The 27841-nt window shown below is 42.6% G+C and overlaps 1 protein-coding gene and 1 long non-coding RNA gene across 11 annotated transcripts in view; one reads left to right on the top strand and one right to left on the bottom strand.

The window, feature by feature from the left end:
• Positions 1-23819, top strand: part of LOC147125071 (ecto-NOX disulfide-thiol exchanger 2-like) — a 361733-nt gene extending 337914 nt beyond the window's left edge. For 9 of the 10 annotated variants that reach the window (XM_085996910.1, XM_085996960.1, XM_085996945.1 and 6 more), the window contains 4 exons: positions 395-451; positions 2747-2852; positions 12802-12887; positions 21837-23819. In XM_085996910.1, coding sequence (XP_085853036.1) covers positions 395-451; positions 2747-2852; positions 12802-12887; positions 21837-21974 — 387 coding nt within the window. In that variant the 3' untranslated portion in view covers positions 21975-23819. The remainder of the gene's footprint in view (positions 1-394; positions 452-2746; positions 2853-12801; positions 12888-21836) is intronic. The other variant, XM_085996914.1, reaches the window with a different exon arrangement.
• Positions 3806-27841, bottom strand: LOC147125070 (uncharacterized). The gene is made up of 2 exons (XR_015079527.1): positions 27689-27841; positions 3806-10956 (listed from the first exon to the last, which is right to left on the bottom strand). It is a non-coding gene; the product is annotated as an uncharacterized LOC147125070 (long non-coding RNA).

Genomic DNA, 27841 nt, shown 5'->3' with positions numbered 1-27841 from the left:
TTCTACAACAGATTACCTTAACAGCAGTTTGATATTTCCTCTTAACTTACTTCCAATGTTCCTGCTTTTGTACACTTTTAATAATTTAATTTGCTTTAAAGTGTGGTTTATTTGTTTGGAAATTCCCTGTATCCTATCCAGACAGTTTGGAAATCAGCTTGTTTGTTGAAATTTCCTCAATGGAAACAAAATATGAGTAGCTAAAAATCCTCTGATGATCAATTGCTTGTACAAATTGTCAGACTATACATAAAGGCTGACTGTTGGATACCTGTCCACTAACCACACAGAGACATGGTCAGAAATTCATAATACTGCACAGGAGTACATTGCAGAAAATTACTGCACATTATTTCCTCAGTATGACAAATTAATTTGTACTATTTAAATTTAGGAGGAGAGTGCAGGTAGAGATGCTATGGAGGAAAGCGATGACGAAGGAAATGTGAGTGTATGTCTTTTAATTTTTTTTAAAAATCCTCCATTTGACAGGTGTTATCATTTGCATTTATTAATTTTGGAAACAATCCACTGAATGTTAATTTTCTGTTAGTGCAAATTAATTTGCAGACCAAATGGTCTTAAGCTAAAGATAAAGCTGCGGGTGTACAGTGCATTTGTGCTCACGATAATTTTGCCCTCTGTGGAACTTGGACCCTTTGCCATTAGAAGATGAAGCAACTGGAATAGCAACACCAAACATGTATAGAATCTTTCGTTAAAAGATGCTGCAGTGCATCAGCATATGGGCTGGATATGTCAGCATGTCAAGCATTGGCGTCTCGAAGCCAGGTTCTCCAGCCAGCTGATGGCAGGTACAAGGACAGCAGGAGGTCTGAAGAAACATTTCAAAATATCCTGAAACAAAGACTCATGATTGTGACATTCATTTGGAAATCTGGGAAAATTTAGCCAAAGATCATGTCAGTCTGGAAATTCATCAAGAGGCGTTGCACCACACACTTCAGTCAATAGAGTGTTAACAGCAAACAAAAGCATTGCCCCAGAAAAGCCAACAGTTGGACGTGTGATACATGTTACCATCAGTGTGCATGGCACGTTGTTGAGTGAAGCCACTCCCACTAACAGTAAAGACTATGGCCTAGAAATTCGGTTGAGGCGCCAAAGTGGCGCCAAGTTCGCCTGGGCGCTGATTTTTGCGCAGCGTTCGGAGTAATACCGATCACCAGAAATTCAGTTGAGGCGCCCCTAGAGGGAGACGGGGCGAGGCTCAAGGCGCTCCGCGTCCCTCTTAGGGCGCTGAAACTGAATATCGCAGCCACACGCTGCGGCACGGCACGCTGCGGTACTGCAGGCCTTCCTCCCATTGTTAAGGGGGAGGGGCCTGCAACAGCGCGATCCCTGATTGCGAGTGCCGGCAAAAGAGCCCGGCACCGAGGAGAAGTGTCGGGCTCTCGGGAAACAGCCGGCAATGCCGCGGGGGGGGCGGTCAGGAGGCCGGGGACGGAGGTGCTGGCAGGTGGCCGCCGAAAAAAGCGGCCACCCCGCACTTCCACCTTAACTTGCGCCACTGCCAGCACAGCAAGGCCCCGTGAACCGGGCGCAGGTAGCGAATAGCGCTACAGCAGCGTTCGCTACCAAATATCGCGATCGGGGCGTTAATGGGGCGCTGCGTACACCGATGACATCATCGGTGGCGGCGCAGCGCAACAGGCTAACGCCACCATTCGCGTCCCCGCTGAATATCGCGGGAGGCGCAGCCAGTGGCGCTACAGCCACTGACTGCCCTCTTTAGGCGCTAACAGGTGGCGCTACTCACCCAATTTCTCCCCCATGACTCTTTGTGCTTGTGTGTCATAGTCATCTTCATTTTTGAAGTGACTTACATTGTTATTACCCTCATACTACTGGAGTCAGTAATTTCTGTAAGCTAAATCCCCTCTAAAGTCAATAAGTACCCTGTACCCCCTGTTTGAACAAACATATGCCCAAAACATGAACACAAAACCAGAAATTAACAAAAAAAACATTTTGTTCAAGATAATTCTTCATCAAAAATAGACTGCCGAAAGTTCTAGAAATGCATAGCAGTTTCAGTATACATTTGTGAAGAGAAAAGATTAGTTAACATTTTGGGTGTGTATTCGTCATTAGAACTGAAAAATAAAAAGCATTCTTTTTCTCTTTGTTAGTGCTGTTTGATTTTCTGCCATTTCCCTTTCAGGAGTTCCTTTATTTTATAGTTATTTAAAATGCATGATTTTCAAGATACCCCTTTTGTTTTCTGTCCTATTAAGGAGATTACATCTACTTTCCAGTTCTGATGAAAGATCTCCATCTTTCTTTTCTCTTTACAGACGCTGGTGGATCCGCTGTGAATTTCCAGTGTTTTCTGTATAGGATAGAGATGGGTCGGCAGGACTTTAGGGATTGTGGAAGTGGAGCTGTTAAGTGCGGGGTGGGTGGGTGGTTAATGCTGGTGTTTATAAAGTGCTGCTCCAATGTGCCGTTGCCCTTATCGTGCCAGGTGCTGAATTTGGTTGTTATGTGGAAAGGATAGGCAGGTTCCATTCTGTGTTAACAAGTTCAGTGCTATTATGGGGAGCTTTCAAGCCTCAATTAGCCTTTTCTGAGGGTCTGTGAAGTAAACATTGCTGCTTACCAATGGTACACTGATTAATAGGCAATTGGGTTTTCTTTTTTATAAATTAATATAAAAGTTGAAACTATGCTTTAGTGTCAGCTAAGCAATGTTTAATGACCTATCTGTTTCACTCTACCACAGAACAGCACAGGATGTATAATACTGGGCTCCAGTCAAGAAAAGGATGGAGAGTTGGACAGGGTCATCACGGGGCCTGTCCGATCAGAGAGGGAAGCACTGCTTGTGGGTAAGAGACATTACAAGCGTAACACAGGATTTTTACCCATTTAAAAAAGTTTGTGCGTTTATGAAACAGAACAGGAAATTACTGTAGCGTTACGCAATGTGCATCTGGTTGATTACCATTCAGTTTAGCAGAATGTTGTTACTAAAGTGAAAAATGCGAAAGGGAAAATTGCTGTCATCGTTTAAGAAATTACCACCATTATACTGCAATTTTGGTCAGGTGATCTCTTTTCCCCTCCTCAAGACAAACAAGTAATCGTCTTAATTTGTTTTCTCATGTCAACGGCATCTATCTTGGTTGCTGCCTATGCAGAGTAACTCAAATCTGTTAATGTTATGAAAGAAACAAATCTATCTCAATCAATCAAACCTGATTCTATACACCACTCTCTGGACTCTTTATGAACAGACTTACTGCAGTGCCATTGTTTTACAGTTAGATTCTTGTGAATTATGATTCATAATTCATAATCAAATATATTTTGAAAGTAAAAGCTGACTTGATGGAGACAAACACAGGAGTGTAAATTATAGTTTTTCAATGCATTAATAATATAAATGTACTAAATAATTTTGAGTCAGGATTTTTCAAGGAAAAATAGATTAGCTATCAATTAAAGGTGAATGTGGATTTTGTTCAAGGCGCTATAAATGCAAGCTGTTGTTGTTGAATTATTGATTATGTACTGCAGGGTTGTCCCGTGATTTGGCCCTTGAAGCCCGAGCAACTCAGTCCTATTTGTACTTCTATTTCTAATTTGCTGGTTTGACCTGTTTTAATTTTGTGAACCTGGAGGATTAGAATGAAATGTCTTTAATGCTTTTACCTCATTGTTGGATAAATGCTAAATCAGAACACCAAACTCTGTTTAATATTAGCAACTTGAGAACATTGACTTGAACTTTGTGTGCCCCCTGTCCAAGGCACCATGGAATAGCCCACAAAAACAAAACGTTTTTACAGGATGATTTTAATGGCATTTCAGCAGCAGTACCAAAAGTATAATAATTTTAGAAAAGCAGTTTTAACAATAACTGGTATTTGTATAGCATTCCTTGTGTAAAGGAAGCATCTTTGAGTACCTGCTGATGCAAATAGATGCCACTCAAGCAAGGAAATGTTGACATTTCTACTATTGGTGATCTGCACTACTATGTAAGAACAACATAAAGCAAGGGATGAGAAAGAAAGGACCATTCAGTCCATCACATCTGCTGTCTCCACCATCTACAGATAATTAGCTCTTTTGTAGACCCAATTAACCTCCGTATTCCTGCAAAACATCTTCCTGCCCCATCCCAAAGTTAAATGGAGTCTTCTACTTATCTAATCTCTCATATAAATTATTCATCCCCATATCCTCCCCAACATAAAGGCAGCCGACTTCCACTTCCATTGAGAAAACCAAAGCAATTATCTTCAGTCCCCAACACTGACTGCATCCCCTTCAACAGCCACTGCCTCAGGCTGAAACAGACTGTTTGCAACCTCAGATTCTTGTTTGACTTCAAGCTGAGTTTCCAAGCCCATATCCTTTCTGTCATAAAGACAGCCCACTTCCATCTCCATTACCTGCCTACGTCCCTACAAACCCACAAACATGCCTTTGTAACCTCCATACTTGATTACTCCAATACTCCTTGCTGGCCTCCCATTGTCCAGCATTCATAAACTCCAGCTGGTCCAAAACTCTGCCACTGATATCCTATGTCACACCAAGTTCCACTTGCCATTACCTCCAATCTTACTAACCTATATTGGTTTCTGCTTCCCCAAAAACTCAAAATTAAAAATGTTGTCCATAAATCCCTCCATAGCTTCACCCTTACCTATCACTATAGTCTCTTCCAGCTCTATTACTCCTTATTTGAACTCTCTGACTCCAGCCTCCTGTACGTCCTCGTCCCTATGCCCCAACATTGACGACTGTGCCTTCAACCGCCTAAGTCTGACTCTCTAGAATTCCCTCCCTAAATTCCTCTATCTCCCAACGTCACTCCTTAAAACTCACCTCTTTGAGCCACCCTCCGAAACGCTCCTGCTTTGGGTCAGCATCTGTTTTCCTCGTGCCTTGGCACCTTTTTCAATGTTATAGGCATATTAAAAATGCAAGTTATTGTCTTGCAGATGTAATGGTTCATCATCATCAACACATTCAGTTATCTTTATCTGCACTTAGCTTTATAATTCTTTAAACCTGTTCTTAGCATGATATTCATCCAGCTTAGTTGATGCTTTACCTGGCATATCCTCTCCTCTGTTACAAAGACTTGAGCACATAATCTAGGCTGATTACCCAGTGCAGTACTGAGGGAGTGCTGCATTGTTGAATGTACCATCTTTTGACTGAAAAGTTAAATCTAGAGATATATGTTAAAGATCCCATGATACTATTCAAAGGAGAGCAGGGAATTTTTTAGTCAGCATTCCTCCTTTAACCAATACCACCAAAAACATAATTGATCATTCATCTTATTGCTGTTTGTGAGATTTTCTGTGCAGAACATGGTTGTTGTATGTGTCTACGTAACAACAGTAACTGCACTTCAAAGCAATTAATTATATGTGAGCCTCTTTGGGGTGTCACTGAGGGATGCGATAAGCTGCTATATAAATGCAAGTTCTTATGTTGTAATGGGGATGGAAATTCATTAATTTTTAGTTTTATGCCCAGGTCTCTGGTTTTGTGCTTAGAATCTAAATAACCTGCTTGTGTTCATATTATAAATTCTTGACTCCATTTTAAAAACTTGGGTCAATGTTTCCTCCCAATCTTCTTTGCTCCAATGCAAACAAGTTCAGTTTTCTGAATTTCTTTTCATAACGTGAAGCCTTAAATCCCAGAATAATTCTTGCTGCACTTCCCTAAACCCTCTTTAATACATCTGTTGTTTTACAAAGGTAGGTTGCCCCAAACTTCGCACAAATAACATTTCTTATGTCTGTCATCTATATCGCGACTGTCAAGCTGTCATTTAGTTTACTTCTTCCTCATTGGTTAAATACATGTGTTGGTGTCTTTCTAATTGATTATTTCTGTTCATGTTATTTGCCAATCATATAGAAAAAAAAATTACCCTTCAATTTCAATTTAGTCCTAATCACATTCCACTGGAAAAAATCTGGAGTTACAGCTGCCTTGACCATTTTTCACCCACCCAACTATGTACAACAACAACTTGCAGTTATATAGTGCCTTTAACATAGTAAAACGTCCCAAGACGATTCACAAGAGTATTTATAAGACAAAAATTTGACACCGAGCCACATAAGAAATTAGGGCAGTAGGTTTTAAGGAGCATCTTGAAGGAGTTGGAGAGGTTTAGGGAGGGAATTCCAGAGCTTAGCGCCTAGGCAACAGAAGGTACGGCCACCAATGGTTGAGCGATTATACTCAAGGAATGCTCAAAAGGCCAGAATTAGAGGAGTGCAGATATCTCAGGGTGGGGGGGGGGGGGCGATTAGAGATAGGGAGGGGCGAGGCGAGGCCGTAGAAGGATTTATAAACAAGGATGAGAATTTTGAAATCGAGGCGTTGCTTAACCAGGAGCCAATGTAGGTCAGCGAGCACAGGGCTGATGGGTGAACGGGACTTGGTGCGACTTAGGACACGGGCAGCCAAGTTTTGGATGGCCAAGTTTACGTAGGGTAGAATGTGGGAGGCCGCCCAGGAATGTGTTAGAATAGTCAAGTCTAGAGGTAACAAAGGCATGGATGAGGGTTTCAGCAGCGGATGAGCTGAGGCAAGGCCAGAGACGGACGATGTTACGGAGGTGGAAATAGGCGGTCTTGCTTATGCTGTGGCTATGTGGTCGGAAGCTCATTTCGGGGTCAAGTATGACACCAAGGTTGTGAACGATGTGGTTCAGCCTCGGACAGATGTTAGGGAGATGGATGGAGTCAGTGGCTAGGGAACGGAGTTTGTGGCCAAAAACAATGACCGATCTTCCCAATATTTAATTGGAGAAAATTTCTGCTCATCCAGAACAGGACGGAAGGGGCAAGGGTTGTTTTTTTGAGGAGAGGGGTGACGACGGTAGATTTGAGGGAGAGGGGGACAGTACCTGAGGAGAGAGAACCGTTAACAATGTCTGCTAACATGGGAACCAGAAAAGGAAGTTGGGTGGTCAGCAGTTTGGTGGGGGATAGGGCCGAGGGAGCAGGAAATGGATCTCATGGACAAGATGAGCGCGGAGAGGTCATGAGGGGAGATCGGAGAGAAACTGGAGAAAGATGAGTTCAAGGCTTGGGCAGGGGGAAACCCTAGAGGAAGTTTGGCCCAGTGGGCTAGGGGAAGGAAGGGAAGTGGCAGAGGCAGCTGAATGGATGGTCTCAGTCTTGGAGACAAAGAAGTCCTTGAGCTCTTCACACTTGTTGTCGGAGGTGAGGGTGGAGGAGAGGGGTTTAAGAAGATGGCTTGCAGTAGAGAATAGAAGCCGGGGTTTATCTTTGCATTCCAGAATCATTCTGGAATAGTGAGCAGTTTTGGCAGACGAGAGCAGGACCCCATAATGCTTTGTGGTCCAGCCAGATCTGGTAGTGAATGGCAAAACCAGTTGTCTGCCATATCCGTTCAAGTCTGTGTCCCTAAGGGAGCGAAGATGAGGGCCTGGCCAGGGTGAGAGAGAGAGACTAATTGTTTTAATAGGGACTAGGGCATCAAAGATGGTGGTGAGGGTGTGGTTGAGCAGATCAGTAGCTGCAGAAATGTTGTGGTAAATGGAGGGCCAAAGGCTGGACAGTTGGGATTTCATAAGTGCCGTTGTAAGAGAGTTGGGAGAGTTTTTTCCAGGGGCGGACACAGAAGGAAGTAGGGTTGGGTGGGGGAAGGGGGATGTGGGTGGAGAGCGATACAAGGAAGTGGTCACAGATGGCCTTATCTGCGACTTAACATAAAATGTATCACATAATTACATTAAAAATTGAGGGTGGGAAATCATAGACCTATTCCTAAACTTGGCTTCAACAACTTTCTTCCTCTCAAAAATAGCACAGTGCCCTGCTAGGCTTCTGATCACTTGACAAACGTTCATCCCCCAAACTTTGTAATTCTCATCCAATCAGCTAACTCACTAAGTTTGGGCACCTTTCAATGTCAAGCCCCAGGTCTGACTCAAGTCACATTCCAATGCATGTCCCTCAACAAAACTAGCATCTACAAGAAAAAAGTCTGGTTACAAATTTCATTTATACAAAAACAATGTGCTGCTGAATGTTAGCTTCTCCTCATCTTTCTCTATCGGACAAACTGAATTTGGAAAACACCAGCAATTGTCAGCTTTCAGCTACAAAACTTTAGGTTAATTTTTTTAGTTCAAAAGTAACTTCAATGGAATGGGGAAGGAGATGGGAAACAGGCCTCTGAGTAGTAGAGAAACAGAGAGACTCTCTCTTTGGGGCCCAGTTGACAGGCAAAGTGAAAAAGACACCCTATGGAGATAGGGCGAGAGAGAAAGAAAGAAAGAGACTGTATTTGAGGGGTTGGGGAGAGACCCTTGATGAGGGACCAGATGACAAGAAGAGAGATTCCTTTTATGGAATGTAGAGAGAACCTGTTAAAGGGGGCACAGAGGAACCATGTTGAGATGAGGGGAACAATAACACACGCATACACCACATACCCCACACCTGAGTGGGAGAGGTATTTGTGGGTTCAAGCACTTCTCCAGAACTTAAATGTACAGTTTAGGCTGATACTCCTATGCTGTACCGAGGATTGTCAGACTTGCAGTCCATCTCATGAGATAGTAAATCAGATTCTGTCTGTTCCAGTGGTTCAGGTGCACTGCACTATTTGAAGAACAGCGTTTTCTCAGTGTCCTGGCCAGAAATTCCTCCTTCAACCAAAAGAAAAACAATTAGCCAGTCATTCATCTCATTGTTGTTTCTGAGACCATGCTGTGTTAAAAATGGCTGCTGTTTCTAACTACATGACAACAGTTGCTGCACTTCAAAGTCATTATTTATATATGAATTCCTTTGAGATATTTCCAGAATTATATGCGAATTCCTTTGAGATATTTCCAGAAGACATGTTACAGCACTATATAAATGCAAACTTATTTTATTTAACTGCTGCCCAGGTGTTTGAGTCCCATGCCATAAAACAGCATATTCTCCAACTGATAAGAACATAGGAACAGGAGTAGGCCATTCATCCCCTTGAACCTGTTCTGCCATTCAATTAGATCATGGCTGATCTGCATCTCAACTCCATCTACTTGCCTTGGTTCCATATCCCTTGATGTTCTTACTTATCAAAAATCTGTCAATCTCTGTTTTGAAATTTTCAAGTGACCTAGCCTCAACAGCTTTTTGGGGAGAGAGTTCCAGATTTCCACTGCCTTTTGTGTGAAGAAGTGCTTCCAGACATCACCCCTGAACAGCCTAGCTCTAATTTTATGGTTATGCCCCCTTGTTCTGGACTCGCCCGCCAGAGGAAATAGTTTCTCTCTACCTCCCCTATCAAATCCTTTATTCATCTTAAACGCCTCAATTAGATCTTCTCTATACAAGGGAATACAAACCTGGTCTATGCAACCTGTCCTCATAATTTAACCCTTTTAGTCCCGGTATCATTCTGGTGAATCTACGCTGCACCCCCTCCAAGACCAATATATTCTTCCTGCGGTTCAGTGCCCAGAACTGAACGCTGTACTCCAGTTGCGGTCCATCCAGAGCATTATACAACTGTAACATAACTTCCACCCCTTTGTATTCCAGTGCCCTTGCGATAAAGGCTAACATTCCATTAGTCCGTTAAATTATTTGTTGTACCTGTCCATTAGCTTTTAGTGATTCCTGTACATAGACCCCTAAATCACTCTGCTCCTCCACAGTTCCTAGCTTTTTACCATTTAGAAAATACTCTGATCTATCTTTCTTAGGTCCACAGTGGATGACCTCACATTGAACTCCCATCTGCCATAGTTTTGCCCACTCATTTAATCCATCAACGTTCCTTTGCAACTTTTTGCTACCATCTACACTACTTACTGTGCCATCTAACTTAGTGAACTTGCTATAATCAGTGCCCTGAGAGATCCACTAGTATTCCAAATGTGATCTCATTACCAGCAAATATCAGTTAAGGAGCATTAGAAACAGGAGGGTGCCTTTAAGCCTCTCGGGCCTGCTCCGCCATTCAATTCGATCAATCCATTTTCCCACCTTTTCTCCATAATCCCTTGATATACTAACCGAACAGAAATCTATCTGTCGTGAAAGCTCCAATCGTCCTAGCATCCACAGCCTTTTGGGGGAGAGTGTTCCAATTTTCTACTACCCTTTGTGTGAAAAAGTTTTTTTTACCAAAAAGACTTGTTCCTGTCTGTACAACAATCCTAAGGAAGATTTGTAACTTCATAAGAAGAAAAGGAGAATATTGGGAAATGGTTGCTATACCTGCTGTGCTGTAATTGAATTCCTTCTTCGCACTAGAGCTATAAATTACCACTATTACCCTGAGCTGTTCCTGAAGTTGCTTTCAAATTGGTTAAAAATTGTTGATTTATATCCATTTGCATTACTTTTGGTATTGCAACTGTATTTTTTTTTAAAAAAGAAAAATATTAATTCTCAACCTGAAGTACACTGAGATTGCAGTGACATGGGCAAAAACAGAAAATCAGGTCCTTTGGTCAGTGTGGTGGACCGCGAACTGATGGTAACTAAGGAACAACCAATTGCCAATAAAAATGAATAGCATATTCAGTTTCAGTTCATTATTTAGTTCTTATTTCTACCTAAACAATCACCTGTCCTTATTGGATCAGGACAATCGGGTCTTTCCATTTGAGATTTATATAAGTAGAAAATAAATCATTCCCTTGAGTCAGGAAAAGAAGCTGGCAGTAAATAAAGGGACCAAGTACAAGGCTTAATGGGGAGGAAAAAATTAGTTTTATTAAAGGGAGATCTCTGACTCAACTCACCACGCTTTCCCTGTTTAAAAAAAAAAAAGTATTTTCCAGTTGCTCCTATGTGGGACAAACATAATATCAGTTGAAGAACAAAAAGGCAAGAATAACAATATGTCCAATCTTGAGTAATAGGTTGAAGACAGTCATCTGGCTGCACACTTTCAGGGTGGTGGGTGAAGTTACTAAAGAGAAAGTTCAAAGAGAAAAAGTTAATGTTCAGAAGATGACCTGAATCTACTTTCACCACTCTCCACCGCCCCCCACCGCCACCTCCAACAATTTAGTTGTCTTCTCTCCTGAAAGCGATGAGTCCTGCTGGGGTGCAGTCCCTGGGTACCAGTCATCTCTGGTACATTCAAGTGACCATTCTTCATGTGTGAGTTTAAGCAGTGAGTTCTGGTGGACACTTTGACAGTGTTGGTATTATTGCTGAGTCCAATCACACCATTACATCAGTCCACTTGATGCACTTTCCAAAAGGCATTAGAGAATTGCAATCAAGAGCTGAAATCCTAGTTCTGTATTTGCACCCTGTTATCTAATGTGACTCAGGAAATTATTGCACCTCTGCTACTGTCCTGGCTGAGATTAGCAACTCAACACAAACCAGAAATCAAACCTGGGACCTTTCTTTTCTGAATAGATCAGTGCAGTGGCATTTATCCACTGAATCATCAGAAAGCTGGCCTGATTCTAATCTACTTTTAAAAAGTGGATAAATAATAGAGCCAGTAGAGTTCTGTAATCCCTCTATTACCCCATTGATACTGGCAACTGGAAGTAGGATTGGACCTGAGGTTAGCTACAATCTGTCCTCTGACACAAAACTGTAAATCAGACACAAAACTGTAAATCATGCCCAAACCTTTACAGTTTTATGATGACTCATCTCATGAGGTAGGTTTTAGGCTGATGCCTGTTTGATTGCATGATAGCATAGATGTTTGGCAGAGTTTAACATTGATCAGTCCTTTCATCATAATTGATGAGTATTCTTTGTGTGATTTATTTAATCGGTTGATATGTCTCATGCACTTTTATGCCTGATAGTGTAATTTGTTTTAATATATTTGCTCTTCAGGTGTGGGCAACATGAGCAAGACCGTATTGTTCATCCCTAGTTGTCCTCGGGGCATAAAGAAAGACTTGCATTTATATAGCGCCTTTCACAACCACCGGACATCTCAAAGCACTTTACAGCCAATGAAGTACTTTTGAAGTGTAGTCACTGTTGTAATGTAGGAAACGCGGCAGCCAATTTGCACACGGCAAGCTTCCACAAACAGCAATGTGATAATGACCAGATAATCTGTTTTTGTTATGTTGATTGAGGGATAAATATTGGCCGGGACAACAGGGATAACTCCCCTGCTCTTCTTAGAAATAGTGCCATGGGATCTTTTTCGTCCACCTGAGAGAGCAGACGGGGCCTCGGTTTTACGTCTCATCCGAAAGACGGCACCTCCGACAGTGCAGCACTCCCTCAGCACTGCACGGGAGTGTCGGCCTAGATTTTTGTGCTCAAGTCCCTGGAGTGGGACTTGAACCCACAACCTTCTGACTCAGGTGACAGTGCTACCAACTGAGCCACAGCTGACACAACCACATAGTGTGAGACTGGAGTCACATGCCAGCCAGACAGGGTGGGGTTGGCAGACTCCATTCCCTGAAAGGCATTACTGAACTGTTAGGGCTTTTAGAACAATCCAGCTGCTTTTCATCATCATTTTCTGTTGCTGGTCTGCAAATTACAAGATTTACTGAATTCGGTGTAACAATTCGCCACGATTTGAACTCGACCTCTGGGTTACTACTCCAGTACCATAACTACAAGGCTACCGTACCCTTATAAAATAAGTAATAAAATTCTCTTTTCAAGCAACACTAACTTGTATGCGCTGTGGTTCTAAGTAGTAACATTGAATTTTTGTGTGTCTTTACTTATCTCTGGTAGGATATTATAGAAATAGAGGAATGTTTGCATCTTTTAACCTTTCACCCTAAAATAGTGTACTTTTTAATTCCAGGTATAATTTCTACATTTCTCCATGTCCACCCATTTGGCGCCAGCATAGACTATATATGTTCTTATCTACAGCAACTGGATGCCAAGGTAAATTAGAAATGCTGCTTTGATTGCCTGATTAGTGACCTAACATTATTTATGTGAAGTTCTCATTGCTTAGTTAAAGCACAAATAAGCCAGTTCCTCCTAGAAGTCAAGAAAAGTTATCACTGCTAATTCCTATGAAAGTTGCATTGGTTCTCAATGCATTAGACAACTTTGGTCAGATTATATTCAAAAGGTATACTTGTTGGCTTAACCTGTAAAGCAAGTTTCTGCTCTGTCATCATCATTCTGTAAGAATTTTGACTTCCAATGAAATTCTTCAAACCATAAAGAGTCTAATTTATACTGATAATTTTATTGCCCACTTGGTGCTGATCAGAAAATAGTTTTATGAAATGAATATTTTTATATTACAATAAAGGTGTAACATAAGGATGGAATTGCAAAATAAGATACTTATCAAAATTGCCTGCGTTCGATGAATTAAGACCCGTTTTGGGGACTTGGCAGCCTTCATGTTTTTCCCTCCACCACCGCCAGCATTTATTGCCCATCCCTAATTGCCCTTGAGAAGGTGGTGGTGAGCCGTCTTTCGAATCGCTGCAGTCCGTGTGGTGAAGGTACTCCCACAGTTCCAGGATTTTGACCCAGCAACAATGAAGGAATGGCAAAATATTTCCAAGTCTTGCAGGGGAACTTGCAGGTGATGGTGTTCGCATGCGCCTGCTGCCCTTGTCCTTCTAGGTAGCAGAGGTCACGGGTTTCGTAGGTGCTGCCGAAGAAGCCTTGGCGAGTTGCTGCAGTGCATCTTGTAGATGGTACACACTGCAGCCACGTTGCGCTGGTGGTGGAGGGAGTGAATGTTTAAGGTGGCGGATGGGGTGCCAATCAGGCGGGCTGCTTTGTCCTGGATGGTGTCGAGCTTCTTGAGTGCTGTTGGAGCTGCACTAATCCAGGCAAGTGGAGAGTATTCCATCACACTCCTGACTTGTACCTTGTAGATGGTGGAAAGGCTTTGGGGAGTCGGGACGTGAGAAACTCACCGCACAATACCCAGCCTCTGACCTGCTCTTGTCGCCACAGTATTTATGTGGCTGGTCCAGTTTAAGTTTCTTGTCAATGGTGACCCCCAGGATGTTGATGGTGGGGGATTCGGCGATGGCAATGCTGTTGAATGTCATGGGACGGTGGTTAGACTCTCGCATGTTGGAGATAGTCATTGCCTAGTACATGTGTGGCGCGAATGTTACTTGCCTCTTATCAGTCCAAACCTGGATGTTGTCCAGGTCTTGCCGCATGTAGGCATGGACTGCTTCATTATCTGAGGAGTTGCAAATGGAACTGAACACCGTGCAATCATCAGCGAACATCCCCACTTCTGCCCTTATGATGGAGGGAAGGTCATTGATGAAACAGCTCAAGATGGTTGGGCCTAGGACATTGCCCTGAGGAACTCCTGCAGCCATGTGCTGGGGCTGAGATGATTGACCTCCAACAACCACAACCATCTTCCTTTGTGCTAGGTATGACTCCAGGCAGTGGAGAGTTTACCCCCGATTCCCATTGACTTCAATTTTACTAGGGCTTCTTGATGCCACACTTGGTCAAATGCTGCCTTGATGTCCAGGGCAGTCACTCTCACCTCTGGAATTCAGCTCTTTTGTCCATGTTTGGACCAAAGCTGTAATGAGGTCTGGAGCCGAGTGGTCCTGGCAGAACCCAAACTGAGCATTGGTGAGAAGGTTGTTGGTAAGTACCGCTTCATAGCTCTGTAGACGACACCTTCCATCACTTTGCTGATGATTGGGAGTAAACTAATGGGGTGGTAATTGGCCAGATTGGATTTGTCCTGCTTTTTGTGGATAGGACATACCTGGCCAGTTTTCCACATTGTTGGGTCGATGCCAGTGTTGCAGCTGTATAGGAACAGTTTAGCTAGAGGTGCGGCTCGTTCTGGAGCACACGTCTTCAGCACGACAGCCGGAATGTTGTCGAGGGCCCATAGCCTTTGCTGTATCCAGTGCGCTCATCCATTTCTTGATATCACGTGGAGTGAATCGAATTGGCTGAAGACTGGCTTCTGTGATGGTGGGGACCTCAGGAGGTGGCTGATATGGATCATCCACTCAGCACTTTTGGCTGAAGATAGTTGCAAACACTTCAGCCTTCTCTTTTGCACTCGCATGCTGGGCCCCACCATCATTGAGGATGGGGATATTCATGGAGCCTCCTTCTCCTGTTAGTTGATTAATTGTCCACCACCACTCACGACTGGATGTGGCAGGACTGCAGAGCTTTGATCTGATCCATTGATTGTGGGATCGCTTAGCTCTGTCCATAGCCTGCTGCTTCTGCTGTTTAGCATGCATGTAGTCCTGTGTTGCAGCTTCCCCAGGTTGACACCTCATTTTTAGGTACGCTGGGTGCTGCTCCTTGCGTGGTCTTCTGCACTCCTCATTGAACCAGGGTTGGTCCCCTGGCTTGATGGTAATGGTGGAGTGAGGGATATGCCAAGCCATGAGGTTACAGATTGTGCTGGAATACAATTCTGCTGCTGCTGATGGCCCACAGCGCCTCATGGATGTCCAGTTCTGAGCTGCTAGATCTGTTCTGAATCTATCCCATTTAGCACGGTGGTAGTGCCACACAACACGATGGAGGGTGTCCTCCGTGTGAAAACAAAACTTCGTCTCCACAAGGACTGTGCAGTGGTCACTGCTACCAATGCTGTCATGGACAGATGCATCTGCAACAGGTAGATTGGTGAGGACGAGGGCAAGTAGCTTTTTCCCTTGTGTTGATTCTCTCACCACCTACCGCAGGCCCAGTCTGGCAGCTATGTCTTTCAGGGCTTGGTCGGTAGTGGTGCTACTGAACCACTCTTGGTGATGGACATTGAAGTCTCCCACCTGGAGTACATTCTGTGCCCTTGCCACCTTTGGTGCTTCTTCCAAGTGGTGTTCAACATCGAGGAGTACTGATTCATCAGCTGAGAGAGGGCAGTAGGTGGTAATCAGCAGGAGGCTTCCTTGTCCATGCTTGACCTGAAGCCATGAGACTTCATGGGATCCGGAGTCAATGTTGAGGACTTCCAGGGCCACTCCTTCCCGACTGTATATCACTGTGCTGCCACCTCTGGTGGATCTGTCTTGCCGATGGTACAGGACATACCCAGGGATGGTGATGGAGGAGTCTGGGACATTGGCTGAAAGGTATGATTCTGTGAGTATGACTATAGCAGGCTGTTGCTTGACTAGTCTGTGGGACAGTACTCCCAATTTTGGCACAAGTCCCCAGATGTTGGTGAGGAGGACTTTGCAGGGTCAACTGGGCTGGTGTGCCGTTGTCATGTCCACAGCTGGTGCTGAGATCGATGCGGGTGGTCCATCCGGTTTTATTCTTATTGTTTTTCGTAGCGGTTTTTTACAACTGAGTGGCTTGCTAGACCATTTCAGAGAGCAGTTAAGAGTCAACCACATTGTTGTGGGTCTGGAGTCACACATAGGCCAGACCAGGTAACGATGGCAGATTTCCTTCCCTAAAGGACATTAGTTGTAATGGTGGTGAACGCTTGCAACCACAAATTTCGGACCCATATTTTGTGCACTTTGAGGGAAGGTGGGATTAGACCAGATAGCTCCAGTGAGGAAGTTACCATTGGCATAGGCTTGATGGGTCGGGTGGCCTCTTGTACATGAAATCTCATTTTGGAGCACCTTTACTTTTAAATGTCGACAACTGAATACTACACGTAGCTGATATCCAGTAGATTTCATGCATGAATATTAATAATGGCATAATCAGTGTTGCCTCAATAAAAAATAATTACAATTAAAGACATGTGCTTTTGTATGCAGTGTGCTTTGAATATCACTTTGAGAGAATTGTAGGCCGGAATTTTCTACAGGTAGGCAGGTTGAGGCTGGGGGGCCTCCAAGGCGGGCGGGCGGCCGGTTTCCCGCAGGCCCTGCGACTTTAGAGGCTTGAGAGGCCGGCTGGCTGTGGGCGGGTAGGCCTCCTATGCAGAGAAGGTGCGAGGGGTTGTCCGGGGGGCGGGATCGTGGTGGGGGGAGGCAGTTGGGGATTGGCATGGTCAGGTATCGGGGGTTGTGGGGGTGTGGCAGGGTGGGGATTGGCGTGATTGGGGTTGGGCGAGAGGGGAGTCGGCAGTTGGGAATTGTGGGAGGTGGGTGTTGTCAGTCGGGAATTGCGGGAGGGGAGGTTGGCAGTCAGGGATCGGGGGGGGTCAGCAGTAGAGAATTGTGGATCCCGGGGCGGGGGGGGCGGTGGTGTCAGCCAGAGCATCGGGAGTGGTGGGAAGAGGATCCGGGCTGACCACCGGAGGATTGTGGCCGGCCTCAGCATCATCAGTGGGGGTGGGGATCGGAGGCCTCGTGGGGAGGTCTCCGATCACAAGGGGTGGGTTAGGGAGGGACCCTGGATCCAGGAGGTCGGTATAAAGCCAGTTACCTCCTGAATGCAGCAGTCCTCGTCTCGGTTTAACTGCTGGCTTTCACGAATTGTGTGAAACCCGTCCCCATGCAGTTACATTCAAAATGGAGGTTAAAAAAAGAGACTTCCAGCTTCATTATAATATTTAAATTGATGTACTGCCCCCCCGGGAGTGGGTTGGCCACCCACCCCCCCCCTGTCCAGCCTCCATCAAAACCAGAAGTGGGCAGGTTGGAGGTGGGATCAGGTCGGGAATCCCATTTTAAAAAATTTAACTGCCCCCACGTTCCAAACCCACCTGTTTTTTGGGGGGGGAAATTTCGGCCCTAGTCTAGAGGTTTTTGAATGTATTTTTTTTACTTTGGAAACATACTTGCTGAGACTAGGTGCCAAGTCTAATCAGTCAAACTCTGCAGTACTGCAGCCTTTACAGTGTAAAGCAGCAAGGAATGAGATTGGGGATGGGATTCAGTCACCATCTATCTTCAAAGAAAATAAAAGCATTGTCTGATCCAGAATATTTTCACATAAGAATGTCAGCTATGTTCATGTGACCCTATTTAATGGTTTCCTTTTTTTAAATGAAGTAGTCTTGTAAACTTTCATAACATATCCTGAAGAGGTAACAGAGAGAGTAGACAATGGTAATGCAATAGATGTAATTTATCTGGATTTTTAAAAGGCCTTCGATAAGTTACCCCATAATAGACTGATGAACAAGTTCCTCGGAGTCCACATCACGGAAGACCTCTCCTGGTCCCTCAATACCTCCTCTCTGGTGAAGAAGGCCCAGCAGCGCCTATATTTCCTAAGGAGGCTGAAGGGATGTAACCTGTCACCCCTGATCCTCTCTAACTTTTACCGCTGCACAGTAGAGAGCATCCTGACAAACTGTATCACAGTATGGTATGGCAACTGTAGCTACTATGACCGGAAAGCCCTGCAGCGGGTAGTCAAAACTGCCCAACGCATTACCGGCACCTGGCTACCGACCATAGAGCACATATACCAGAAACGCTGTTTACGGAGGTCACGGACCATCATCAAAGACCCTACCCACCCCAGCCACAGTCTGTTCGCCCTCCTGCCATCTGGGAGACGCTACAGATGCATTCGCACCCGTAAGACCAGATTTAGGAACAGCTTCTTTCCCAGGGCTGTCATCTTACTGAACTCCACAAATAAACTCTAAAGCCTGCACATCTGCCAATGCACTTTATTATGGTTATGTTTATGTTAATGTATTACAAGCCAAATGTATGTTGAATGTTTAAATGTCTTAATCTAAATGTACACTCTCAGGAGCCGCAAGCCTACATTTCGTTGTACTGCACTTGTGCACTAACAATGACAATAAAGTTGATTATTATTATTATTAGAATGTGGAGTCAGGGGACAAGTAGCAGAATGGATTGCTGGCTGGCTTCAAGACAGAAAGTAGAGAGTAGGAGTAAAGGGTAGCTATTCACAGTGGCAGATGGTGGGTAATGGTGTTCCACAAGGATCAGTGCTGGGACCACCGTTGTTCACAATTTACATTAACAATTTAGACTTGGGAATCAAAAACACAATTTCTAAATTTGCAGATGACACCAAATTGGGGAGGATAGTCAATACTGAGGACAGCAACAAATTACAGGAAGACATTAATAAACTTGCAGAATGAGCATATAATTGGCAAATGAAGTTCAACACAGATAAATGTGAGGTATTACATTTTGGTAGGAAGAATAGGGAGGTCACTTATCACTTGGAGGGTGCAAGTCTAGGTGCGGTAGAGGAACAAAGGGATCTAGGAGTACAAATACACAAATCACTAAAAGTTGCGATGCAGGTTAGCAAGGCCATAAAAAAAAAAGCAAACCAAGCACTAGGGTTTATTTCTAGAGGGATAGAATTTAAAAGTAGGCAAGTTATGCTAAACCTGTATCGAACCTTAGTTAGACCACACTTCGCATACTGCCTACAGTTCTGGTCGCCATATTATAAAAAGGATATAGAGGCACTGGAGACGATGCAGAGAAGATTTACAAGGATGATAGCAGACATGTGAGTGTACACATATCAGGAAAGGATGAACAGGCTGGGGGTCTCTTTTGAAAAAAGAAGGCTGAAGGGTGACCTAATAGAGGTCTTTAAAATGATGAAAAGCTTTGATAGCGTGGATACAGAGAGAATGTTTCCACTTGTGGGGAAGAGCATAACTAGAGGCCATCAATATAAGATAGTCACCAAGAAATCCAATAGGGAATTCAGAAGAAACTTCTTTACCCAAAGAGTGGTGAGAATGTGGAACTTGCTACCACAGGGAGTGGTTGAAGCAAATAGTATAGATGCATTTAAGGGGAGGCTAGACAAGCATATGAGGGAGAAGGGAATAGAGGGTTATGCTGATAGATTTAGATGAGGAAAGACAGGAGGAGGCTTGAGTGGAGCATAAACGCCGGCATGGACTGGTTGGGCTGAATTACCTGTTTCTGTGCCGTATATCCTATGTAATCCTATGTAGTTAACCTTAACTTCAGAAGGGCACTCCATTTTCCATACCAACAAATTGTACTTTTTGTCTCTAAGTGAGACTGCATTTATGTGCCAATAATACTAACTTAAGGAAGTTGTTCCATGATTGCTCATTGGATAAGTTTTTGGGTTAGTGATCTCTGCTACCATTCTGCATTCTTGAATAAAATAATCTATACGTTTCCAAATTTAGTCACTACTGTGTTCTGAGTTAGTTTGACTTTTCCCTGTTGGCTTTACAGGTAAGTATGTGAGTTGGTGCTTTGAGGTAAATGAAGAAAAAGTGCTGATTTAAAAGAGCGTTTTGTCTGTACTCCACTGGGTACTGGATTGAGGCTCATTTCATGCAATTTGGCAGAAAATATTTATCTTCATCAGTTTGGGCTGGTTTTAAACCTAGATCCCAAATCCAGAAGAATAGTCTTAAAGCTGTGTCACTTGATTGCTACTCCCCTTTATCACATATTATTCAAGATACTTGATTCAGCATCTCGGACCACTCCCGTAGGGGAGTGCGCACTCCTTGTGACTTGGAGTCAATCTTTACCTGCCTAATAGTGAGCATAGGGATTGAACAGAAAATCTTAGTCACTGTGTTTCAACTTAATGATCAGATCCTGTTTCCTCAAGTGATCTTTCTTTACTTTGGAAAGTAGTAGAACAAACACTCCACTGGACCGTGGTCTAGGCTATAAACTTGCTAACAGATTTATTAACCTGTAAATAGGTAAGTGAACAGAAGCAATGAGACTGTAGATTTACAGAAGTTACAGGCTTAAATGCCCCTCCTCAGAAGATAGAGCCTGACACAGTGACCTTAAGTAGCAGTCATGCTATCAAAGCGAGGTGTTGAACAGAAACCAGGTCCATCAGGGGAAGCCTGGAATTAGGGTGGTGAGTCGCCCATTGTTGTTTTCACAGGTATCCTAGTATCAGGTGATTGAACATCATTGTCAAACAGATCTATTGCCTGCTCTATCAATCTGAGTATGTTGCGTGGACCAGGGAGGTTTTGGAAAGGAATGCGGGAAAAACAATTTAAAAGGGGGTTGAGGTGCAATGGATGGGTTTGAGATCAGTCTGATGGGATGGAAGTCTCCTCAGACCTATAGATATAAAGATTCTATGTAAAATTAGTTTATGACAATCCCAACCCAGTTCTTTGTGGATATAGGCTCCCTCCCTTCTCTGGCAGCAATAATTTGGCCCTTACTGCCACTAAAGAGACCAATAAAGATGGCTGATTTAGGAAGTATCACACTGATATAGCACAAGGGGTACTTTTCTGAGGCTGTGGGGCAGATTAGACAAAGATTTACTCTGCTTTTGGCTCATGTTGTACTGGATCTAAGAGTGCCTGATGCTGAAACTGGGTCCTCAAAGCAGAAAATTTTGTCAAGCAGTGATATCCTTCCTCCTGAGCACAAAACATCTCCAACATTTTAAATGTTTCTAAGAATTCAAGAGTTTGTGTTTCTGCTCGTACTGTGTTTCATTGATAGACTTCTTTTACCAATGCAGCCTTTCAATAAGCATTACTGCTTACTGTCCTATCGAAAAGATCGCACAAATTCAAATATTTCTTAACACTAATGGATCTTGGTGATGTTGCTCAGGGACTTGGAAGAATTTTGTGATTACTTGTCATGCAGGTCCATGGGGGCACTTTTTTAAAGCTGGGTGTATCGTCCCGGGGCTGAGGCTCGAGGATGAAGCGTGAAGGGAGTGAGTGGAGCTTAGCTAGAACACTTGGGGTATGCCTGCAAGGGAGGGGCTGGAGCATGAGGGGGAGGGAGTGGAGGGAGAGCTGCAACACAGGGAAGTATGGGAGTTGTGCAGTGCAAGGCACAGACACCTTAATTGAGTCTCAGGTTTGTGGAGGCCCTCTACATCATACTGTAAATTGTTTTGCTGATTTACGCTCATAACCTCTATCATTTTATTGTTCGGAGGATATGATTATCCACACATGTCCCTTGAAACAAGCAATTATCATTACTGTCTGTGTTCTCTATGCAGATCTCTCCCGGTGAAATTGAAGGCCTCATGACACGGTTGCATCATGTGTTCCAGCAGGAGATAACTGGAGTTGGTGCAAGTTTGGAAAAACGGTGGAAATTTAGTGGCTTTGACGGAATCAAGACTCTCCAGAACTAGTAACTTAGTGAATATTCACAAGATCACAGGACTACTGCATATCCCTCAGTGCTGTTTCTGACTAAAGTAGATACCAGATTTTTTTTTTAAAGATTGGTTTCTATGACTTTTTTAAAAATGAGAAATCCTCAGGCTTGAGCAGTATGAGCTGCACCTGGAAACAGGCTTAATGGACAGAATTTTGTTGATCAAACACCAAATATTGGGTGATAAACTGTGCTGTGTAATTATTGTTGGTGTAGAAAATGGAAAGTTCCATGGCTGAAGAAGTAGTACAAGTAAAGTTATTGCCAAGAGAAAAATAGAAAGGCAACAACTTGAACAATGAAAACTAGACCGAGCATTCTTTTCCCTCACACACAAACCATTGTGTCGCTCCTCCAATCTAGCTCAATGTTACAAATATAGTACATCTACCAAGACATTTGTTTTAATTTTTTTGTCATAACAGGGTATATTCTTTCAAATTCCTAACACATCTGTAGATGCTTTTATTGGCCCAATTTCTTCCATCTTAATGAAGTGCTGGTGGGAATCAAAAAGCACTAACAAATATTGTACCCATCCCCCGCCCCCATTAAAAACAAGTTTTCTGAGAAGCTACTGATTTTATTTATTTTGTGATATGGCTCAATTCCAGTGTCTAAAGGGTCTGCAGACCCTTTTCCCATTCCTGTTTCCTCATCTCATCTCTCTCTCCCGAAGGTGGTCATGCATAGTGGGGTATTGTTCCATGGACATTGGCAGTTCTCCAGTACCCTCACTTAAGTGGCCGTACTTTGTGTGAATTTGGATAGTGAGTTATGGCAGGCTATTTGAATGCAGGGAAGTATCAGCAGTGAGCTTGATTTTGTCCTTGTGTAACATCCACACAAGTGCACTTTCAAATAAGAGTCACTGAATATTGTGTGGGAGTGGGAACCTTGGCAGATTTTTCTGCTTCTTAGTCTGGAGACTGAGGTCAATTGCAGTTATCACTGGCCCAGCTGAGATCAGCAATCGAACTTGGAACATTCTTTGTCTGTGCAGCTCAGTTCCACATCACATGGTAATAAATACCCACAAAACTATTTGGGTAATCTTGTGCGAATTCACCTTTGTCTACAGCGGAGTAAATGTGGGTAAATTTGTTCAAGTCGCCCATAGCAGAGTCAACCTCCAATTCAGACCATTCTTTCATCCAGAAGTAGCCTAATTTCAGATAGGTTGAAGTTTTATTATATAATAGGTTGTAAGAAAAACTGGATTTTTCTATCCCCAATCCTCTGTGGCAAATGGAGAGCACAAGTTTGCATGTCATGCTATTTCTATGGGTATGCACCTGCAGTATTAGTGACTGACCTTTGCCCTCACTTCTGTCATTGATGTATATGAGGAAAGGTGTTTGCAATGGGCTGAGCTAAATGGAATGAAATCTGATTACTACCCTGCTCCATATATGGATGGATCGAATGGAGGTTAATGTTAGCTACATACACCCTACTGAAGATACAAAACGTAACATGGGAAAGAATGCTCCATTTTCAAAATGTTTATAAGTTAAAACTGGAGCAGAATGTGCCAGTACTTGTGTTTGAAAAGAAGAAATATGAACATTGTTAACATGTATTCAGGTCCAAAGTGCTGTATGTTTAAGTAAACAGATAATATTTAGTGACAGAAATCGTTTACATCACAAATCTGTGACAAAAAGGAAATATCCCTGTTATACTTTAATTTCTTTATATCTCTGGAATTGATCTAGCAGTACATTTTGGACAATATATCTAGTTTGTACAGGCTAAGCTACACTGTATTGATAAAAGTTGTATTTTTAGTGATAAATTATTTTTTACAAAGCTTTAATACTTGAGAGTTTACTTGGTCTCTGTTCCAATGGGTGAAGAACAGGAGCAGCAACATCTACCGTTAGTTATAATGTAAGAAGCTGAGAGTTCTTTCTGCTGTTTTATTATGTTTTATACCACCTGTATGATGTGATGGACAGTAGCATTCTGCTGCTGTCTATTGCTCACTGATGCTTGTTAAAGTCTTAAAGTACATTTAAAAAAAAGTAGTGTAAGCTGTGTGTTATTTAGAAGTAATCATTAACAAGTGCTAGTTTACACGGCATGTTACAGGTGATGGAGTTGCCAACATTGTTTCATGTGCAATAGGCTCATAATTCACGAGTGCGGAGGTTTAGCATACAATAATACCTGGAGCTCAAAATTTCCAGTAAGATGTTCTGTTTATTCTGTGGGCACAAATGATCCCTAGAATCTTAACACAGCCTTCACCATTGTGAACTACCTGAGCGACTAGTAACTATGAAGTGATCATTTGCATATGTATTACTCCGCTAAGTAGAGCGATTTGAACATTTCTGTTAAGTGAATAAATAAAAGTTCCTTGAAAAGATCAGTGCATATGGTTTGATACTGAACTTTATAGATTAACAAGGTTCCAGGTTCAATCCTTATGTGTGCTAAATCGGTTGATCTTAGCTGGTATCATGGGGCAGTGCATTTGGCTTTGATGCCCTTGGGCTAGGAGGTGGGGGGGCGGGTAGAATCAGCCTGCTCCTGCTAGAATGTGTAAGGGATTGTATAGAATTACATAAAAGTTACAACACAAACAGGCTGTTCATCCCAAGTGGTTTATGTCAGAGTTATACTCCACACAAGCCTCATCCCACTCTAATTACTTGTTCCCACCCTGCCCCATATCCCTCTATTTCCTTCTCCCTCACGTATACATCATGACTCCCTTTAAATGTGTCAGCCATCTTTTAAATGCGAGAAAAGGAATTGAGCTTTGCTTTCATGCCCCAGCCATCAAATGGTTTGCTACCATTTGCTTTCCAGCTTCATTTTCTGGCCAATATTTATTCCTCACCAATACTACCAAAAACAGATTACCTGGCCATTTATCTCATTGCTATTGTGGGACCTTGCTGTGCGCAAATGAGTTGCCGCAATTCCCTACATTATAACAATGACTACACTTCAGAAGCACTTCATTGGCTGCAAAGTACTTTGGGATATCTTGAGGCCGTGAAAGACGCCATGTAAATGCAAATTCTTCTATTTTTGAAGAGTGGCTATTTGGGTGACAAACCAGAGAGCTGCCAGTGAAGCCAGACATTGGCAGGACTCGTCATCTTCAAGAAAGGAAGGGGAGGAAATTAGAAGGAAGATTTTTTAATTAACATATGAGCTGAATAAAACAATTTTCTTATTTGCACCCATTGTATTCACTGCTCTGAACCAAATCATTTAATAGTTTATACCTATTAAATGAACCTCTTTTTGATGAGGTTCCACATTTATCTAGGTTTACAGCTGAGAGCTTGTGTTATGCATTGATTGTTACTTCAACAATATCCTAAATGGCGCAAATTTACAGATCCTTTACAACTGCAAGAAATTGTACAACAGAAAATTACTAATTACTAATATTTTGGATAATTTCTGATTATTAGGAACACCTCACATATGAGAAGAGAATGAAATTATCATTAATGCCCATGGAATAAAACCTAACTTGACTGAGTGGGATACTTTGGTTAACCGTGTATCCTTTGTTTCGAGGAATTTCTACAATAAAATTTTAAGCAGGGAAAGGGATTGTATTTCTGAATGCTCTAATCATTTTGCAATATGTCCTCACGATTAGCAAGTTGTATTTCAATCCTGTTTTGTGATTTATTAGAATGGATTTTTAAAAGGTTTTATAAAGAAATTATTTAAATGGCTGAAATTTGGTTCGCATTTGATTGAAAAATGAGTTGCTTGCTGTGACTGATTTCTGCTTTCAGAAATACTGAGAATAATATCCAATCAACACTCATGTTTAATTATCTGGTAACTGGCTTCCCACAAATGATACAGTGGTGGCGGGACGGGTCTAAACTGTACTTTTAATAGTTAGACATAGTGCACAAAGAAAATCTCCCTCACTTGTGATTCAATGACGAGATTAGTTCAGATGAAAAAGCCCTCTGGAAACCAACCCTGCTGGCTTCTGAGACATCTTGTTAATATGCACCTGAACAGGCAGGCGGGACGTTGGCTTAGAGTCTCTTCTGTAGAACGGTGCCTCCTACAACAGACTCCTTCAGTACTGGACTGGAGTGTTGACCTGTATTACGTGCTCAAACACTGATCTAGAGACAAGAGTGCTATCAACTGAATCAAGCTGACACAGAATCCTACTATACTTAAGTGAGGCATATTTACAAGACACTCTGGTTTTTCAACAGATGGGAGAGAAGTCACACAATTGTTAAACCCACAGTAGGTAATTCAGCAATGAAAGAGTTAATTCGAACATTGATCTGAAAGGGCATTTGCTTTAATTTAGGTCAACATGAAGTTAATTTTGAACAAAATGAGTTGACATTGTACAAGTTAATCAGATGGTTGAATGATTATCTTAAACCTGTAAGTTGTCTCATTAATGCAATAAAAGTTTCCCTAATTGGTTACTTCAGTTAAAACAGATTATGTTATCAAAATTTGGCTTTAATTGTCAGTTAAAGTGGTCAAAATGTAAAAATGCAGAGCTAATTAAATGCAAAACAGCTAAGTCATCAACTGCTTCTTGATGCATTGCTGTTAAACATAAAAAATTCCAAAGCAAAACTGTAAAAGATGATTAATGACGGCCCAAAAGACCAAGAGTATAAATGCCTGGCTAGTTTCCTAATCAGGTTGATTAATTTCTAGCACACTAGTACTTTACATCCACACAGCTGCAGGAACTATTTATTAGTTCCTGCATTTGTATGGAAGTTTCACAATATATTGCTTTCTTGTTGAGGGAGGAGTGAAAAGGAAATAGCTGGGTGTGTGCCTGCAGTAACAGGGATGACAGTTTGGGGAAACAGTAATATTTTTCTTCTTTGCACACAATGACGGCACCAATCCATCTCTGGTAAGTTACAGCAACCAATACCACCAAAAAATGATTAACTGGTCAATTATACTATTGTTGCTTATAGAAACTTGCTCTGTGAATTTTGGCTGCTGCATGTGCCTACATAATAACAATGACTACATTTCATAAGTAAATCATTAGCTATGAAGCATTTTGAAACTTTGTGAGGACACAAAGGTGCTATATAGCTGCAAATGTGTTCCTCCCTTCCTTGGAATAACTTGTTCCCTTAGGAACACCAGAATTGCTAGATGAAAAAAGGACTCTGGTCCTACCATCCTGGTAGTTGCATGATACATAGGCCCAGAAATTCGGGTCGGGGGCTTCCCGCGGGTGCAAGCCCCCGACCTGCACTTACCTTGCGCGCCGGCCGTTGAGCTGTAGGGCCCCGTGCAATTCCGCTCCGGGGCCTGGCCCAGCTGCCGGCGCGCTGTGCTTGCGTGTCCCGGGGCGCAGTTAGTGCAATGTGTCCCCTGGGATCACGTGAGCCATGGGCAGCTAATCGGAGGAGGGAAAAGCCCATTCATAAGATTGACAGGAAGACCTGTCAAAACTTATAAATACTACGGGCCCCAAAATAGCAGTAAACCTTCAAATACATTTTTTTTTAAATCACACTTTTTAAATAAACTATAAATTACATTAAATAACTATTTTAAACAATAATTTAAATTCTTGAAAAAAATAATTTTATATTCTAACGGGGCTAAAAATAAACTTACCTTGCTTTAAAGTATTTAAAAATAATAAACCTGTGGAAAAAATGTTTTAATTTTAATTAATTGACCACTTACCTTGCAAAAAGCAGGCCTTACGCCTGCTTTTTAAATGTGTAAATCCTGCAGGCTTAGCCTCGCGTGAAAACCTGTAAAAAAAATAAAAAAAAAACTAAGTTCAAAGCGCACGCGCAGCCTCCCCTGCGCGCGCGTTCAACCTCTGAACCTCTT

The sequence above is a fragment of the Somniosus microcephalus genome, chromosome 1 (genome assembly GCF_052327205.1).
Source record: "Somniosus microcephalus isolate GS21.2 chromosome 1, FLI_Smic_1.0, whole genome shotgun sequence".
Classification (NCBI taxonomy): Eukaryota; Metazoa; Chordata; class Chondrichthyes; order Squaliformes; family Somniosidae; genus Somniosus; species Somniosus microcephalus.
This window is presented reverse-complemented; position numbering and strand designations above follow the sequence as displayed.